General features: G+C 45.3%; 1 protein-coding gene across 2 annotated transcripts in view; it reads right to left on the minus strand.

Annotated features, from left to right (window-relative positions):
• Positions 1-7,384, minus strand: part of DCDC2 (doublecortin domain containing 2) — a 68,368-nt gene extending 60,984 nt beyond the window's left edge. The window contains exons 1-2 of one of the 2 annotated variants that reach the window (XM_037380514.1): positions 6,839-7,384; positions 1,559-1,610 (exon numbers count right to left, since the gene is read on the minus strand). In XM_037380514.1, the coding sequence (XP_037236411.1) occupies positions 1,559-1,610; positions 6,839-7,131 (345 nt within the window). In that variant the 5' untranslated portion in view covers positions 7,132-7,384. Of the gene's footprint in view, positions 1-1,558; positions 1,611-6,212; positions 6,757-6,838 lie in introns of those variants that run through there. The other variant, XM_037380515.1, reaches the window with a different exon arrangement.
• Between the last annotated feature and the right edge of the window lie 8,219 nt (positions 7,385-15,603).

Here is a 15,603-nt window from a genome sequence, read left to right on the forward strand (position 1 = left end):
CTGCCCCTGGGCAGGGACAGTCCCACGCACCAGCACGGGCTGGGCTGGCCTGCTGGGGGGCAGCTCTGCGGGGAAGGGCCTGGGAGGGCTGGGGGGCAGCATGTTGCCCCTGGGCCAGCAGCGTGACCTGGTGGCCAAGGGGCCAGTGGGACCCTGGGGGGTGTGAGGAGGAGCTTGGCCAGCAGGTCGAGGGAGGGGATGCTGCCCCTCTGCTCTGCCCTGGTGAGGCACATCTGGAGTGCTGGGTCCAGTGCTGGGCGCCCCGGTTCAGGAGACAGGGAGCTACTGGGGAGGGTCCAGTGGAGGTTGTGAAGGTGATGAGGGGCTGGAGCATCTCCCTGAGGGGGAAGGGCTGAGGGAGCTGGGGCTGTTCAGCCTGGAGAAGAGGAGGCTGAGAGGGGACCCTGTCAGTGCCTACAAATATCTTCAGGGCGAGTGCCAGGAGGACGGGGCCGGGCTCTTTCCAGTGGTGCCCAGTGACAGGACAAGGGGCAATGGGCACAAACAAGAAGTTCCACCTGAAGATGAGGAAGAACTTCTTTACCCTGAGGGTGCCAGAGCACTGGGACAGGCTGCCCAGAGAGGCTGTGGAGGCTCCTTCTCTGGAGACATTCAAACCCGCCTGGACGTGACTGTGCAACCTGTTCCAGTGACCCTGCTTGATCAGGGGGTTGGACTGGATGATCTCCAGAGGTCCCTTCCAATGCCAACTAGTCTGTGATTCTGTGATGACAGTAAATGTAGGGCACTAAGGCCTCAGTTTTGAGGGTCTTCTAGTACAAGGTGTCCTACTATCTGAGGACATCTGCCACACAAACCACTAAATTCCTGGGAACGTGGCATGAGAGCACAACGCAAAAGAAATTGAAAAACAAATGAGCTGATGCTTTTTGTCAGGCAGAAGCTGTAATTCAAGCATTTGTTGGGAATCACTGCTATCTCCATACAGATTAAAACAGTAAAAATAATGCAGAGTCATGCATCTCACAAAAATCCACATACAGTGTTTTCTGAAGCCTGCGGTTATCTCCTCAGGCTATAGCCTAACACCGTTTGAAAGAAACAACTGTTCAACAGCTTGGAGAATTATGGACTAGAACTAGTCAGAAGTTTACAACTGATACCAGCAGTGACTGGGAAAAGCATTTCAACCAAGTGTGATTTTTTCATATAAAAATGTCCCTTCTCCAGAGAAAATACTGAGTTTTGAAGAAAATTTGCTGGTCTAAGACTTCCAAAATTGTCATTCCCATCATCTTTTTCTGCGTGAAAAAAGGGTTTCTTAGGTTTATGACCGGATCCAATGAAGACAACAGATTTTCTTTATTGAAGGTTTTTGACTGGATGTGGCTCTTCAGAAAGCTGAGTAGAAGACAATCAGTGCATCATGCTCAGAGCAATCAGAGTAATAATTACTGAAATAATCACTGAAATCAGAATGGTAGATATTTGTGTTACTATTAAATATAACAAACATATATTAAAAAATAAGGCATAATGCGGGCACATCACTAACATTAAATACAGGTTTATTTCTTAAATACTTCAGACGTCCTACCTCATTATTGACTTCAGCAGGTTTTTTCTTTGTTTCTCCAATGTCCAAATAGCTGCAGAAGGAAAACAGTTTTGATTATTTACAGAAACATCTAACTTACACCATACAAATATTTCTACAGTTTTTTCACACATGAAGCTTTTACAATTTATCATGCCTCAAAGTAACATAAAACATAACTACTTCAAGATTTTAATGAAGGACTGTTAATATAAACCTGCAGGCTAGCCGTCTGAGCTAATACAAAAGACAGGGGAGAACCAACCACCTACCTTCAAGGTGATTAGAACAGACCATCAACAACTGCCTTCTCAGGAAGAAGCTCACATGCTACTGTGAGGTGGATCAATAAATCTCAGCACAATATCAACTTACCAGAGTTTTCAAAGTCATTATCTTGCTTCTTAATTTCTCACAGCAAGTCTCTGACAGATTTAAAGCTTTTCTCCATACCCAAGTTTAACCCAGCATATCAGCTAAAGTTTAAAAGGATCTACTTGTGTTTCAACAGGGCATGGACACATCTGAACACTGTATATCCTGGTTTCTTGTGGTTATGACAAAACAATAGCATCTTCACAATTGTTTTTTGAATAAACAAAATACAACCTTAACTGAACAAGAGAACACAATACATCTATTTGAACAATACTGTTCTCCATCAGAGTACATATTCCCACAAAAACATTGCATTAACACAGAAGTGTTAGTTACAACACACAGTGATGGATTAGCTGTATGTTGCCTTTCCAAAGCAAAGGATGTAAATAAGCCTTCAAGCATAAGTAACCCATACACTGGCAAACAGGCAACTGTCCAGGTACCCAGGCTATGCTAACTTCTTTCCCTTGTCAGCACTCTGAGAGCCATGAGAGTGGTTCTTCTCATGAACGCAGCTCTCGGCAGCTGCCAGTACTGCAAGGTGTTTCTGGTTCTCAGCACCATAGGAAGACATACCTTCATGGGCAGCTATAATTCAGTAGAGTAGCACCTTTCAGCACCTGCTGCCAAGAGCTAAAAATGTCTGGGGCATCTACTTCACACCAGGAACATCTAACCCAACATTAGGTAATGGGCATTTGTTACAGGTTCTCCCTATTCCCACTTTCAGTGGGAAACCACAAATGCTTTGCCAGGCTTTTAAGACTAGAAGACCCTATCTGAGAATGTCAGGTATACCTGATGGCAAGCACCAGTGCAGGGTCACCAAAAGACCTCAGAGCTCACAATGCAACTGCAGTCCTCCAGTAATGTCATGCTCCCTAGTTAATGACAAAAAATAAATAGATTCGTTTGCGTGGTGGTTTGACCATGGCTGAATGCTAGGTGCCCACCAGAACAGCTCTATCACTCCCCTGCTCAAGTGGACAGGGGAAAGAAAATATAACAAAAGGCTCCTGGGTCGAGATAAGGACAGGGAAATCACTCAGCAGTTACTGTCACAGGCAAAACAGACTTGACTCAGGGAAAATTAGTTTATTATTTATTCAGATCAGAAAAACACCTTCCCCCTTCCCTCCCTTCTTCCCATGCTTAACTTAATTCCCAATTTTTCTACATCCTCCCACCAAGCAGCACAGGGGAATGGGGGTTATGATCAGTTCATTCCACTTTGCTTCTGCCACTCCTTCCTCCTCACACTCCTCCCCTGCTCCAGTGACTGATCCCTCCCATAGGAGACAGTTCTCCATGAATTTCTCCAATGTGAGTCCTTCCCACAGGCGACAGTTCTTCACACACTGCTCCAGCATGGTTCCTTCCACGGGGTGCAGTCCTTCAGGAAGAGATTGCTCCAGCCTGGCTCCTCTGCAGGGTCACAAGCCCTGCCAGCACACCTGCTCCAGTGCAGGCTTCCCTCAGATTACAGCCTCCTTTGGGGATCCACCTGCTCCAGCGTGCGGTCCTCCCCAGGCAGCAGGTAGAGATCTGCTCTACCATGGACCTCCACAGATGAGAGAGACAGCCTGCCTCACCATGGTCTTCACCATGACTGCTAGGGAATCTGTTCCGGCACCTGTAGCACCTCCTGCCCTCCTCCTGCACTGACCTGGGTGTCTGCAGAGTTATTGCTCTTACATACTCTCACTCCCCTCTCGCTGGCACAGATATTATTTTTTTTCCTTCTTAATATGCTATCACAGAGGTGCTAGCACCATTGCTGATTAGCTGGGCCTTGGCCAGCAGCAGGTCCATCTTGGACCCAGCTGGCATGGGCTTCATCAGACATGGGGCAAGCTTCTGGCAGCGTCGCACAGAAGCCACCCCTGTATCCCCCCCCATTATCAAAACCTTGCCATGCAAACCCTCTACAGTTTGCCAGAGGAAACTTTCCTGCCTGGCCAAAGTTAAGAATTCATGGGACATGAATGTAGGCATAGAAGCAAGGAAGGGGGAGGAGAAAAAAAAAAAAAAACAAACAAAAAAACCACACACAAAACAAAACAAAAAAACCACAACCAGAGAGAGAGACAAAGAAAAAGCATTGTTCATTCCATGAAGGAATGCCAATTGCTTATCGATGTACCACAGAATGACCACAAGGATTTCAAGGCTTCAGTGTGCGGGGACAGTAAGACACAGCAAGGCCTCCAGGCAACCCTTTGAAGTCCTGCCAATACTTTGGAAAAGGTAAATGTAGCAATGTAGTGCAACATTTAAAAACAAAGTATCTAAGCCTCCTGTTTAAAAACAAACAAAACCAACTGTTTCAAGCTTCTCTATGTAAACAGGAAGGAGTGCTCTTCAGACCAAAAAAAAAGAAGTCTTAAAGCCTGCAAGACTGAGAAGAAATCAATGTCTCAGTAAAATAGTTCCACCAGCCTATAAAACATCTGTTGACTGTGGTTCTTGTTTTCTGGGCATCTGTGAATTACTTTGAGAAGAACTAAGAAAGGCAAAATATAGTCAAAGGCTTAAATTCACTATGCAGAGGTCTGGGCATTCAGTTGTCAAATTTCAGGGGTCTACAAATCTGAAAAAGTCTAAACAAGGACCAAAGGCTTTTCTTAGAATAACAGCACTCAAAAGAGTCCCAGACCAAAATACAAAACACTTGCGAAGAAAGCAGAAATACTCAATGACTATCCAAGCCAGTGATGAAACTACAGTGTTGTTTAAAGAGACACCGCCAGAGAGAGGACAATCTACCATTAATTAATGAGCAAAAATACAGTAAATGGGCAAAGGAAGGAGGAGGGTAGAGCAGCATGCTGGGGGGAAAAAAAGCTAAAAATCTAAACCTGCTCCAGTGTAGGCAGTTTTCTTTCAGGAAGCTGAGAGTCAGGGAAGAACTCCACTGGGGTGCAGGCCTGAATGTGCATTCTTACTCACCACTGCAACAACTGCCATACACCAGCACACCTCACTGCATATACACCAAAAAGCCTGTACTCACTTAGCACACCTGTATATGACAAAACAAGTGAGAAACTTGCAACTGCTTTATCTTTGCCTGTGACATATACACAAACATATGCTCTTTTCTTTAATTCCTACAAAACAGAAAACTGTCCCTTTCAATTAACCCTGCCTCTATGACTTTTCTAGCTAAGGTGTCTCCCTAATTATCATTATGTCTACAACACAGTTAAGAGATAAAACCAACATTAGCCCTTCAGCCTGTCTTAATGCTTGTAAAGGCACTGCCAACACTTACAGCACTGTATCAATAAATACTAACAGTGAAGAACTCCCAACTCCGAATGCAGAAATGGAAAAGATATCAAGTCATCCCATTTATCCTAGGGGCACAGGACTATGGCATACTATCAAGGCATATATAACACAGCCTACTTTTACCAAATCCTTTAGGTTAGCTTTTCTTAAAGTATTCTCTTCCTATCTTGTTACATGTGGCAACCATAAAAGCCTGAAAAGTTACACCATAAAATTCTGACCATAGAACACAAAATGACAAAAATAAATGCTTTTTCCCATCCAAAATGAATCCAGAGTGCCCAGTTCTCTACACAGTGCATGCTAATGCTAAACAATTTTAGCATGTCTGTTGAACATAAAACACCTTTAGGGAGGTGAAACATGATGTGCTGACAACCAACAGCTTTAAACCATCCACAGAATCACAGGACTTAATACTGTTAATTAATAATTTAATACCAAAAAGATACAGTGGATCTTTCTTGAGAGTTGAGCACTGTATTTCACATGGAAGAGAGTACAGAGGGAAAGGGGCTTATATTTAGCCTGTCATACATCTTTCTCTCTAGCTTTGCCACTGAAGCACAAGAAGCTTCAATAAGTCTTCAGAAGCAGCCAGTGACAAAAATTGTACAGAATGCTGATACAGATCCTGTTAGTTGCACAAAGTTTCATCCTGAAACATAATGAGCTCTCCTGAAAAATGTGGTGTCCTCCAGTCTATGAAACCAAGATGAGCAAGGTCCTGTAAAGCTGGTAGTTTATCACAAAAATTCCCAACCACCTCAAGAAAGGGATTGTTAATTTTGAAATTATTTTTTTTTAACTCAGCTGTAGGAAAAATGCCCACAAAGACTGAACAAAATGCTTAATTAGTAAATTGAGACCATGAAATTCACTGCCAGAATCAAGAACCGTTATTGATCGTGTGCAGAGCCACTCAGGAAACACACCTAAAAGCCCCGATCTCCTCCACAATATTCTCCCAGTCACTTACAGAGAAACTGTCAGCTTGATTCTTGGTGTCCAGGCAGGGAAAAGAAAGCAAATAGTCATCTTCTAAAAAACAGGAGGGACCCAGCTATTCTGGTCATAAAAAGGCTATATAGCTACCCAAAATAAACAGAAGGGATAGAGAGTTGGATAGCTGAATAGAACATATTTTAAAAATAGCCAAGAAAGAAAGTGTGGGGAATTAAATTCCCAGGCTCATCAACTTCACAGCAGGACTGTCAACACTCCACCTTTCCACAGCTTTCTCTCTGTTACCACTGAGCACGAATACTGACACTTGCCCCTCAGTTAGGAACACACATCACAGCAACGTGCCATTGCCACATGTCGGGCTAAAGGGCTGTCTCTCCTTTTCTACCATCACCTCAAGGAGATGGCACTACGTGACCAATGGTAACAGCAGCCTTTCTACAGCTCACCTCTAAAGCTCTTCTGCAGTTTTAATTGTTACAAGTACCGTTCTCTTTGCCTTAGGTCACAGCCTTTAAGTCCTCTTTCTGCAGCACCTAATAAAAGGGGATGAGGGGTGTCCTCTGATGTATTGCCACAGTGCCGAACCCCAGATGTTGATATTGCACATAAAACCTATATCACTTTTTAGCCACTCACTTGAGTTTCTTGAAGGCTTCCCTGCCACCAGCCACATACTGCTCTCCGCTCTGAAGCTCCTCCAGCTGCCGGACACGATGCCCACCCCGGGGGGTGTAGATGTTCCGCACAGCTCCAAAGGGGGCCTTCACCCCACCTGTCACCTCTTTCAGGAATACTTCGAAGTTGGACACTTTCTTCTCGTTGATGACAATACGGCGCCCTGGGAAGAAAGGGTCCCCGTTGCGGTACACCAGCACACTCTTCACGATCGGCTGCGAGAGCCACGACCCCTTCATGCCGGGGTTAGTCATGCTGGGGGGCTTCGGGGCTCCGGGGCTTGGGCTGCCCACACCTTGGCTCGGGGAGGATTCCTGCCTCAGGAGCCTCTGACAACAGCCTGCCGGGGCTGAGGCGCCCACCCACGGCCCCGCCGGGGCCCGGGCAGCAGGGCCCACCTCCCGGCCGGCAGAGGAGGGAGCCCGGCGCCGCGGGGAGGGACTGCAGCCTCCCCCGGGCTTGCGGCTCCGCGCAGCCCTTCCCTGGCAGCTCCGCCTAGGCAACCGGCTCCTGCGGCTCCCTGGCGCCTGGGACGTTAACGCGGATTACATTAACCCGGGGCGGGGGGGGGGAATTTGCATGGACGTAGGTCTGACCCAGCAGGGAAGCGGCCCGCATGGCGTGTGTCCAGCCAGGCGGGGGCCTGCCAGAGCCGGGGCCGCCGGCCAGGGGCAGGGTGCGCGGGGCCGGCACGGAGGCGGCCGAGTCACCGGGCGGTGGCTGCGGGAGGGAGCACGGGGAGGCGTCGTGCACACGGGGGCAGCGGGAACCGCACCTAAGCGAGGGAGCAAGGGAAGCCCCCGCCCTGCCGCTTCCTCCCCGGCGGCCGAGGCAGCGCGCCGGGCTCCCCGCCACAAGGGAAGGGCCGGCCGAGCTGCCCTGAGGGCGAGCGGCGGCGGCGGCCAGGCAGGCTGAGGCGGCACCGCGCTCCCGCAGCCAGCGGCGGGGCGGGGGGAAGCCGGCGGCCGGGCCGGGCCGGGCGAGGCCGAGCTGCCCCAAGATGGCGGCCCGCGCCAGGCGGGGGGTCTCCAGCACCGCCACCGCCAGCCTGTCCCCGACGGGCCCCGCCGCCGAGGGCCGGGGGTCAGGGGCGGTGGCCTGCGGCCTGCTGCCTCTGGCCCCGCCGGGGTGGGCAGGGGAGAGGGGTGACTGGAAAACAGGCATTTCATTCACATCTGGCCAGCTATTTGTGGGAGTTCTTACTAAAGGGGTCAGGGTTTCCCCCTCTCAAGAAGAAAACTGGCTTTTAATAGACCATCCAGGACAAGCTCACGAAAATGTGAGGCAGCTGGCCCAGCATGGCAGTAAGGGCCTCACCAAAGGCAATTTCAGCAACACGAGTGACTGCTTCAGGCTCCCTGCACTGAGTTCTTTTCTGTATTCCTTTGCTGATTCTGATACACGCTTTCCCCACTGGAGATTTAGTTACTTGGTTCCCGATTTTTGCCTTGCCTTCATCATTAACATCTAATGATGACCACTTGTGTGTGCAGGATGGTCCATGTACAAAGGAAATGAACCACTGAAAAATCATGCCTCCCATTATTTAGTCTGTTTTTACTTTCCTTGTCAGTTGCTAAAAGTACCACCTGAAAAGTGGATCTTTGTTCCAGGTTGCCTGTAGACATTTGCTGTTTACGTTTCCAGAGAGTCAGAAATAAAGCTGGACTGTGATCTTGCAGGGAAAAAAAGTTATCAGTGAGGTTGCAATTAGGCTCTTGGACTACACAAATTAATTGCATATATGCAAGGGCCACTGATATATATTCTTATTTAATGTGCCTACTAACTTGATGCCCTCTGAATGTCTTTTTGAGATGGTATGTAAACATTAGAGACACTGTTTGGGTGCTTCTCCTCCATCCTACCATCCAAATGGGCAAAACTGGCCAGTAACACAAAACTAAACTATGCTCCCCTGGTATTTGGGGGTAAGTTTATTTAGTTATTTGCATTTCCAAATAAATTTCCAATTATTTCCAAAATAAAGTATTTTCAGTATTTCTATCATTCTTTGGCTGATTGAATCTGCTACACTTTGTTCTCTTAAGAATCTGTGATCTATCACAAGAGCTAATACCACTTCTGTTGAGCTGGTCCAAACCTGCAGTTCTGTCTGAATAATTTTAGTTAATCAGACTCCGAGGTGACTTGCTTGAATTTCAAATATACCATGAAGAGTAGCCTGATAAATTAGAAGAATATCCTTGGGCACAATTTATTTTTAACAAAAATACATCAACAGAATAGAACAGGAAAACAATAGGCAAAAGAAAATAACCCGTTTGTGGCTCAAAGACTGGGTTAATGTTGCACTCTTTCCTAAGTAAGTTTTTGTAATTCTACATAGTAGATATGACATAGTATATACAGATATACATTAATATATATACTTAGTACCAGATCCAACCTCTACCATTATCAAAAGACTCCCTTAGATTTCACACATAAACATATCAGATCATGATATCATCCTGATACCATTTTCATCTTAAAAAAATACGTAAACAAATAATCCAATTGCAAGTTGCATTTTCCTTGCTAATTCTCAGCCAAACATCTCCAGATCGTCCAATGTTTAAGAAGTAACTTTGGGTATTGCATTATCAAAATAGTAGACTATTTTTTAAAAAAAATCTCCTTAGATTATTAAAAATTGTAAAAACTCAATCAAGCATGCATCTTATGGACTTATTCAATGAGCAGATGTGTCTCTGATGTGTCCAAACAAATTCTGGATACAGATAAGTTCTCTTTACTTGAAAACACTTTAGGCACGCTTGGGACATGACTTTTGGCTACACTTTTTAATGTTTTGCTCTTTCCAGGAAACTGCATAATAAAATACAGAGACTTTGATTCCACTGTGGATTTTTGCCACACCTTGGGTACAAGAAGCTGTGAAACCTGAGAGAAAATAAATAGAAAATGCCTTAGATTCAAACCGAATTCCTTTAACAGCCTCTCTGCCCCACAGACTGTCACCAGACTGTAACTGGTCTAGACCGTCCTAGGTGGAATTGTTTAGTGTAAGGTAATGTTTGTTCTTCCAAATGGATTTTAACACATGTGATGGAAGGAATTTTTCTTTCCTTTTATCTTACCTCCTTCGATTGGAGAATTGCCCCCCTGCTGTGAGTTACAACAGGGCAGTTAACCATTACAGAAAGAGCAATTTCAGGGTGTGGGAAGCCAAATATGCTACTGTTATTGGTTAACAGTTAAATTTCACTAGTTGCTGCTGGATTCCTTCTAACTAATAAAGGGGAGAACTAAGCATTTACTGTCCTCGAATTAATGCTGTTTAACATTGATCTATTGCAACCTGAAATTAAAATCGTGATTAAAAATGTGGTTATGTGTGAAAATGAAAAATGCTGCTGACCTTCACATCATTCTGCAGTCAAGCAGTGCTATGTCAACCATCTGCTATTTTGTGCCAGATTCTACCACTTTTGGTGATCTTAGGCCTAATTTGCAATCAAACATCTTTGGCATAGGAATAAGCCACAAAGTGTTTTACTGGCACACCCATTTCGACACTTGTGCTACTTGTCTTTACCTATGGCCATGCTAGTTACAATCACTTTTGTGGATTGCAATAAAATATCCCTTAAACAGTACCAGAGCACTGCTGTTGTCCAAAACTGAGAGAACAGTATGAATCCTTTGCAGAACTGCAATGAATTTTGCCCATAGTTTAACCTTTACATAGCTAATAGCTGTGCCTCTAAAGACTTCATCTTTCAAATTCAGCTGCTTTCACGTCTGACCTCTAGCCTTTTACTACTGCTGCAGGGGAGTCTCACCCTTTTCTTACACTTAAGGCAACAACCTTCAAATCCAGCCCCTGAAAAAGCTGTCCAGCTCACCGTGGGCTACAGAGCCCACTATTTCACACCAGCCTTTTCAGAATGAAAGATTTTATTTTCTTCAGTAATAGAAACAAAACAAAACCAAACCAGAGTTTTTCCATTTCAGTATGAAGTCACCATGTTTTCCATCTTGCTTAAGTACAACCGCTGCCTGAAAGCTAAGAGAAGCTCAAACGCTTCAGCCCGTGATAGCAGGGCCTTCATCCATGAAAATCCGCTCCTTCTAGCCTTGCCAGGGCCTGACCTCTTATCCCCACTATTGTTTCAGTTTCTAAGCAATCTCGTATCACATTCCCAACAGTAACAAGACAACTGGCCGAACGCCCTGACACAAATAAGATAAATTCAGAGACACATAATCTCTTTATGATGGAGTAATGTCAGACTTCTCATCTTACTTGAGGTGGATGCATGAGACCACATCAGTCAGGTCGTGTGTCAGGAGCTCATGATGCACCTGAGGCCATGTAACAAGCACGCGTTGGGGGAGGTGATGAGAACAGAGCCATGGCATAGCAACACAGCATCAAATAGGGTCACTTTTTCTGCAGCAAAATGCTGTGAGGTCTCTGGCATTTCAGGACCAGGAAAGATTTTGCAGCTCGTTGCAGGTCCCTGGTAGCACAGCTCATTGACAGCCAAACGTGAGGGCATGAAGACAGGAACATGTCCTAGTGTGAAGAAATGACTGACAGAGTGGACAGAGCAGAAAAGGATAAATGTTCTAACCACAGAGAACAAAATTCAGTTTGTTCTATGGCACACAGTGCTGAGAATGACACTTAATAACCACCTTGTGCAGCTTATCTAAAAATCAGACTAAGCGATAGCAGCCACTTTATTCCCAATTATAATTCTCAAATATTTGGACTGTCTGCATTGACAGTTTAAAGTACATAAATACCAGGTGGTTCAGTTCTCACACACACAAACTAAGTAGAAGAAACAAAGTACTGATGCACTGATGCAGTTGTAGATTTTAAAACACACGTTATAGCAATTTCACCTACTTATACAATTGCCAGATCAAAACCTCCTTAGAATACCAGGATCAATTATTTTTGCTTTAAAAAAGGCATTAGACAATCACAGTTTAAGCTACAGCTTTTTGATGTTTTTCCTAACAGTGTTCTTGAGACACCTGAGATGATAAAAGGTTGCACAGGGGAAAGGCTTTGGCAGACCCCTAGAGGCACATGAGGAAATGGTTCTTCACGGAGAAAAATTTCACAGGCGTTGCATAAGTAGGGAAAAAGCTGGAAAATAATCTTTCGTGTGGTCTTTATATGGAGTAATGAAAGTGAAGTCATCCTTTCTAGGCAAAAAAATCTCATTGTGTTACTGTAGCTACCTTTGATCAAGGCACCTGAGATTATCAATTAAGTATTCCTTATTCATTCACATCAGAGAAATTATTCTATATAGAATGCTATATTTTTAAAGTTTTCCATGGGGTCTTTCCTGTTCTCTCTGTTCTTACTCAGCTGCGCTCATCATCCCCAGACACTCACCTACTGTGTGGAAGCACACTTTTTTTTTTTTGTTAATTGTTTTTTGGCTTGTGGTTTGTTGTGGTGGTTTTTTTTTTTCCTCAATGTGCATAAAATGAGGCTCCTGAAAGCTTTTCTTTTAGGAGAAGAAACAGGTAATGGGTTCAAACACATCTTTGTATATAAACAGGATTGATTAAATGTACACATCATACGCTGGGAGATAATTTCTCTGTAGTGAAACACCTTTATGCCTTTCTACCATAATTTTACCAAAAAGTTCTCTGAGCTTTTCTTCAGCGGAGATTTATAAGGGCTCCTCTGGTGATACCTACAATTTCCTTCTCTTCCTGTGTGTTTTTCTTGATCTTTCTGTTCTTTCTTTTCCACATACCCCAGCTGCAATCAGACCAGTCCCTCATGTCAGCACTGACAGTCAGCTGGCACTGGAACTAGTTCCTTGCATCATTCGACCTCACAAATAGTTTGTGTTTTGGATGGCAATTTCATGGCTAAGCAAGCCTGTGCAGGAGCTAACCTCTCACTTTGGCTGAATGCAGAACAGCCATCATGCCCACCCATGTCAGTGAGCTTCTTCCACAAACAGCAGATGAACTTGACCTGTTATTTATTTGATGAAATACAGCAAACTGCTCCCAAAGTTTGGCACTGCAGGACAGACCAGGTACCTGATGTGCATGCAGCAGAAGCAACAAGCCGCTTGTTGGTATTCAGAGCTGCAATAACGAGATGGCAGTTCCAGATCCCCAGTTAGCTTTTGTCAGCAGCAGCAGTATAAAATTAGACATTCTGTGCTGCACAACTTACCCCGGGGTTCCAGTTCACCCCTCTGAATGAGAGGTGATACTTGGTTATTGTCTGCCCTTCCAGACCATGTCAATGATGACTGATAATGCAGCTGTAATGAGATACAATACCAATACTTACTGGTTTATTGCCCTATTATATTGTACATATCAAAGTTCGTATCAATATATATTCAGTGTGAAGTTATGTCATCTTATCTCCAACCCTTCTGTTGTGTAAGCAGCTGGAATAACAGATGGACAAAGGAAAACAAATAGATCAGCCCAGGATCTTTTCCCTTGCTTTACTGAAGAGTGTGAAGTGTCAGCTGTGACACTGCAAATTCATTAAATGTAAATTTCTGGCAGATGTTCTTCAGCTGCTTCCCTAGCTTTTGCATTCCAAACCTGCACTGTCAACATAAGCTGCTGTTAGTTGCCAACAGTGGTGCATGTTTGTTGCCCTCTCTCCTGCAGTATTTTCTGTGCTGTCTGGCATTTCTGAAATTTGGTTAAGTATCTCTGACACCCAGGAGTATTGCGTTAGCCTTGTATGTATTGCTGCCTCCTGTGATTAACCAAAACTAAAGTGAAAATAGGCCATTTAACTAGATTTCAGCTTTTTTCTTAATCTTTAAGGGGGGCAATATTTGCATTCAGGCATGCTTACCTTGATGCTGAAAACCTCTGATGGCTTCAGTCTGCATGCACATGCTGCATGTAACTACTAAGGAACTTTTTATTCTTAATTACTTCCTTGTGAAGTCATTTAACTTTGCACAAACCATCCTTCTGATTCTGTCCTCGTGAATCCACTTTGAACAAGGGCTCATCTGTGCATGTTAATGTATGTACATACAAACCCACACAGGTGATGTGGTGTAGGGAAGGAGGGGACAGTGTCTGCCCTTGGGTGACTTCCCTCTAACTTACAGCCCAGCTGAGAGCAGAATTTGGTGCTGACCCCCTTGTTTCCAAAGCTCAGCCCCATGTTCAGGACAGCGTTCAGGTTTGTGAGCTCCGGTTGGGGCGGCTGATACAGTGAAAAACCTAGAACTCTGCTGCAGACAGAAGTTGCATAGATAACAGAACATTAACACCCCAGAAAGAGCGAAGGGTGGGATCTTAGTGCTTAGCGCTTCGAGAAGGGACAATTAGTATCGATGTAGATGAGCCCAACAGGAATGTAAATAAGGAGCCTTCTGACGGGGACGTGCTAACTGCTAAAAGAAAATAAACCAAGGTAAAGTAATTGTGGTAGTAGATCAGCAACCTCCTACTCACATGGCCCCCACGCAAAGAAGGTGGATCCCCTGTCTGGGGATCACACTGATATAGATTAAAACTAACCCAGTGGGCATATATTAGCTTGACATGTTTAGAGAGGACAGTAAGGAAGGCCTAATCCTTAGCTAGCAGATGTTTTAAGACAACGGAAACTAAATGACAAAGACTGCTAATGTATGCAAAGATAAACAGGAACTTTAGGTAAGTGCCCAAGAAGATGAGAAGTACATCTTGAAGAGGTGCCAGAGGGAGGAGGTTCTGAATGTTCAGAAACCTTATGTATATGCATGACTTTGTATAATAAATATCGGGCTGCTTGTTGAAATGGTGCGCAAGTAAGGAGGAGCGATCCCCCTTGCACCTGGTACTGCAATAAACATACGTGCTTTGTAACTCTGCTCGAGTTGTAGAGCTTGATTCTGCACATCACAGCTGTGCTGTACAGATCATTTAACGAGCAGCGTAATCGTGTTTGTTATTGCCCCGCGCAGTAGTAGTGGGTAAGTACTGCCTTTGCCAGACGGTGATTTGGGGCAAGCACCATCCATGGCCAGCCAACAGGAGGGTTAATTTTGCAACGGGGGCCACATGCTGTGTTGCATGAAGCTGCGTAACCTCCTCCTCGAGCTCTGCTGCTGGAGTCATCATTCAGTGCCCTGCAGGCTGGAGGGATTTTGGGGACCTGACCTCACCAGCATAGAATGGCTTTGTTCGTTAAGCTCGTCTGCACACCATGAGCCAGGGTGCTTGGGAAGACCTGTGCAGCACCTTGCTTCCCAGGCACGCTCGTGTTGCTAATTTGTCCTCCTGCGGGGCTCCGCACAGGCTCTGCTGTCAGGCCGCCCGACGGCCCAGGGAAGGGTGCTGCTGGTGGGGGGTGACCCCGAGGAAGGGTGCTGCTGGTGGGGGGTGACCCCGAGGGAAGGGTGCTGCTGGTGATGTGTGACCCCGAGGAAGGGTGCTGCTGGTGGGGGGTGACCCCGAGGGAAGGGTGCTGCTGGTGGGGGGTGACCCCGAGGAAGGGTGCTGCTGGTGGGGTGACCCCGAGGAAGGGTGACATGCCCGTTTAAAAGTGGCGTGTCACAGTGGAAGTGGGTATGTTATTGATCGAACTTTCACATCTCAACCAACCTGCTTGTCTCTCTCGATTAGATAAAGCCAAGTCTATTTTAGATAAGTAAGGCAAGGAAATTTAATTACACGAACTTTTAAATCTCCACCAGCCAGCTTGTCTCTCTATTTTATAGATAAGTAGGGCAAGGAAATTT

Source organism: Falco rusticolus, chromosome 3 (genome assembly GCF_015220075.1).
Source record: "Falco rusticolus isolate bFalRus1 chromosome 3, bFalRus1.pri, whole genome shotgun sequence".
Classification (NCBI taxonomy): Eukaryota; Metazoa; Chordata; class Aves; order Falconiformes; family Falconidae; genus Falco; species Falco rusticolus.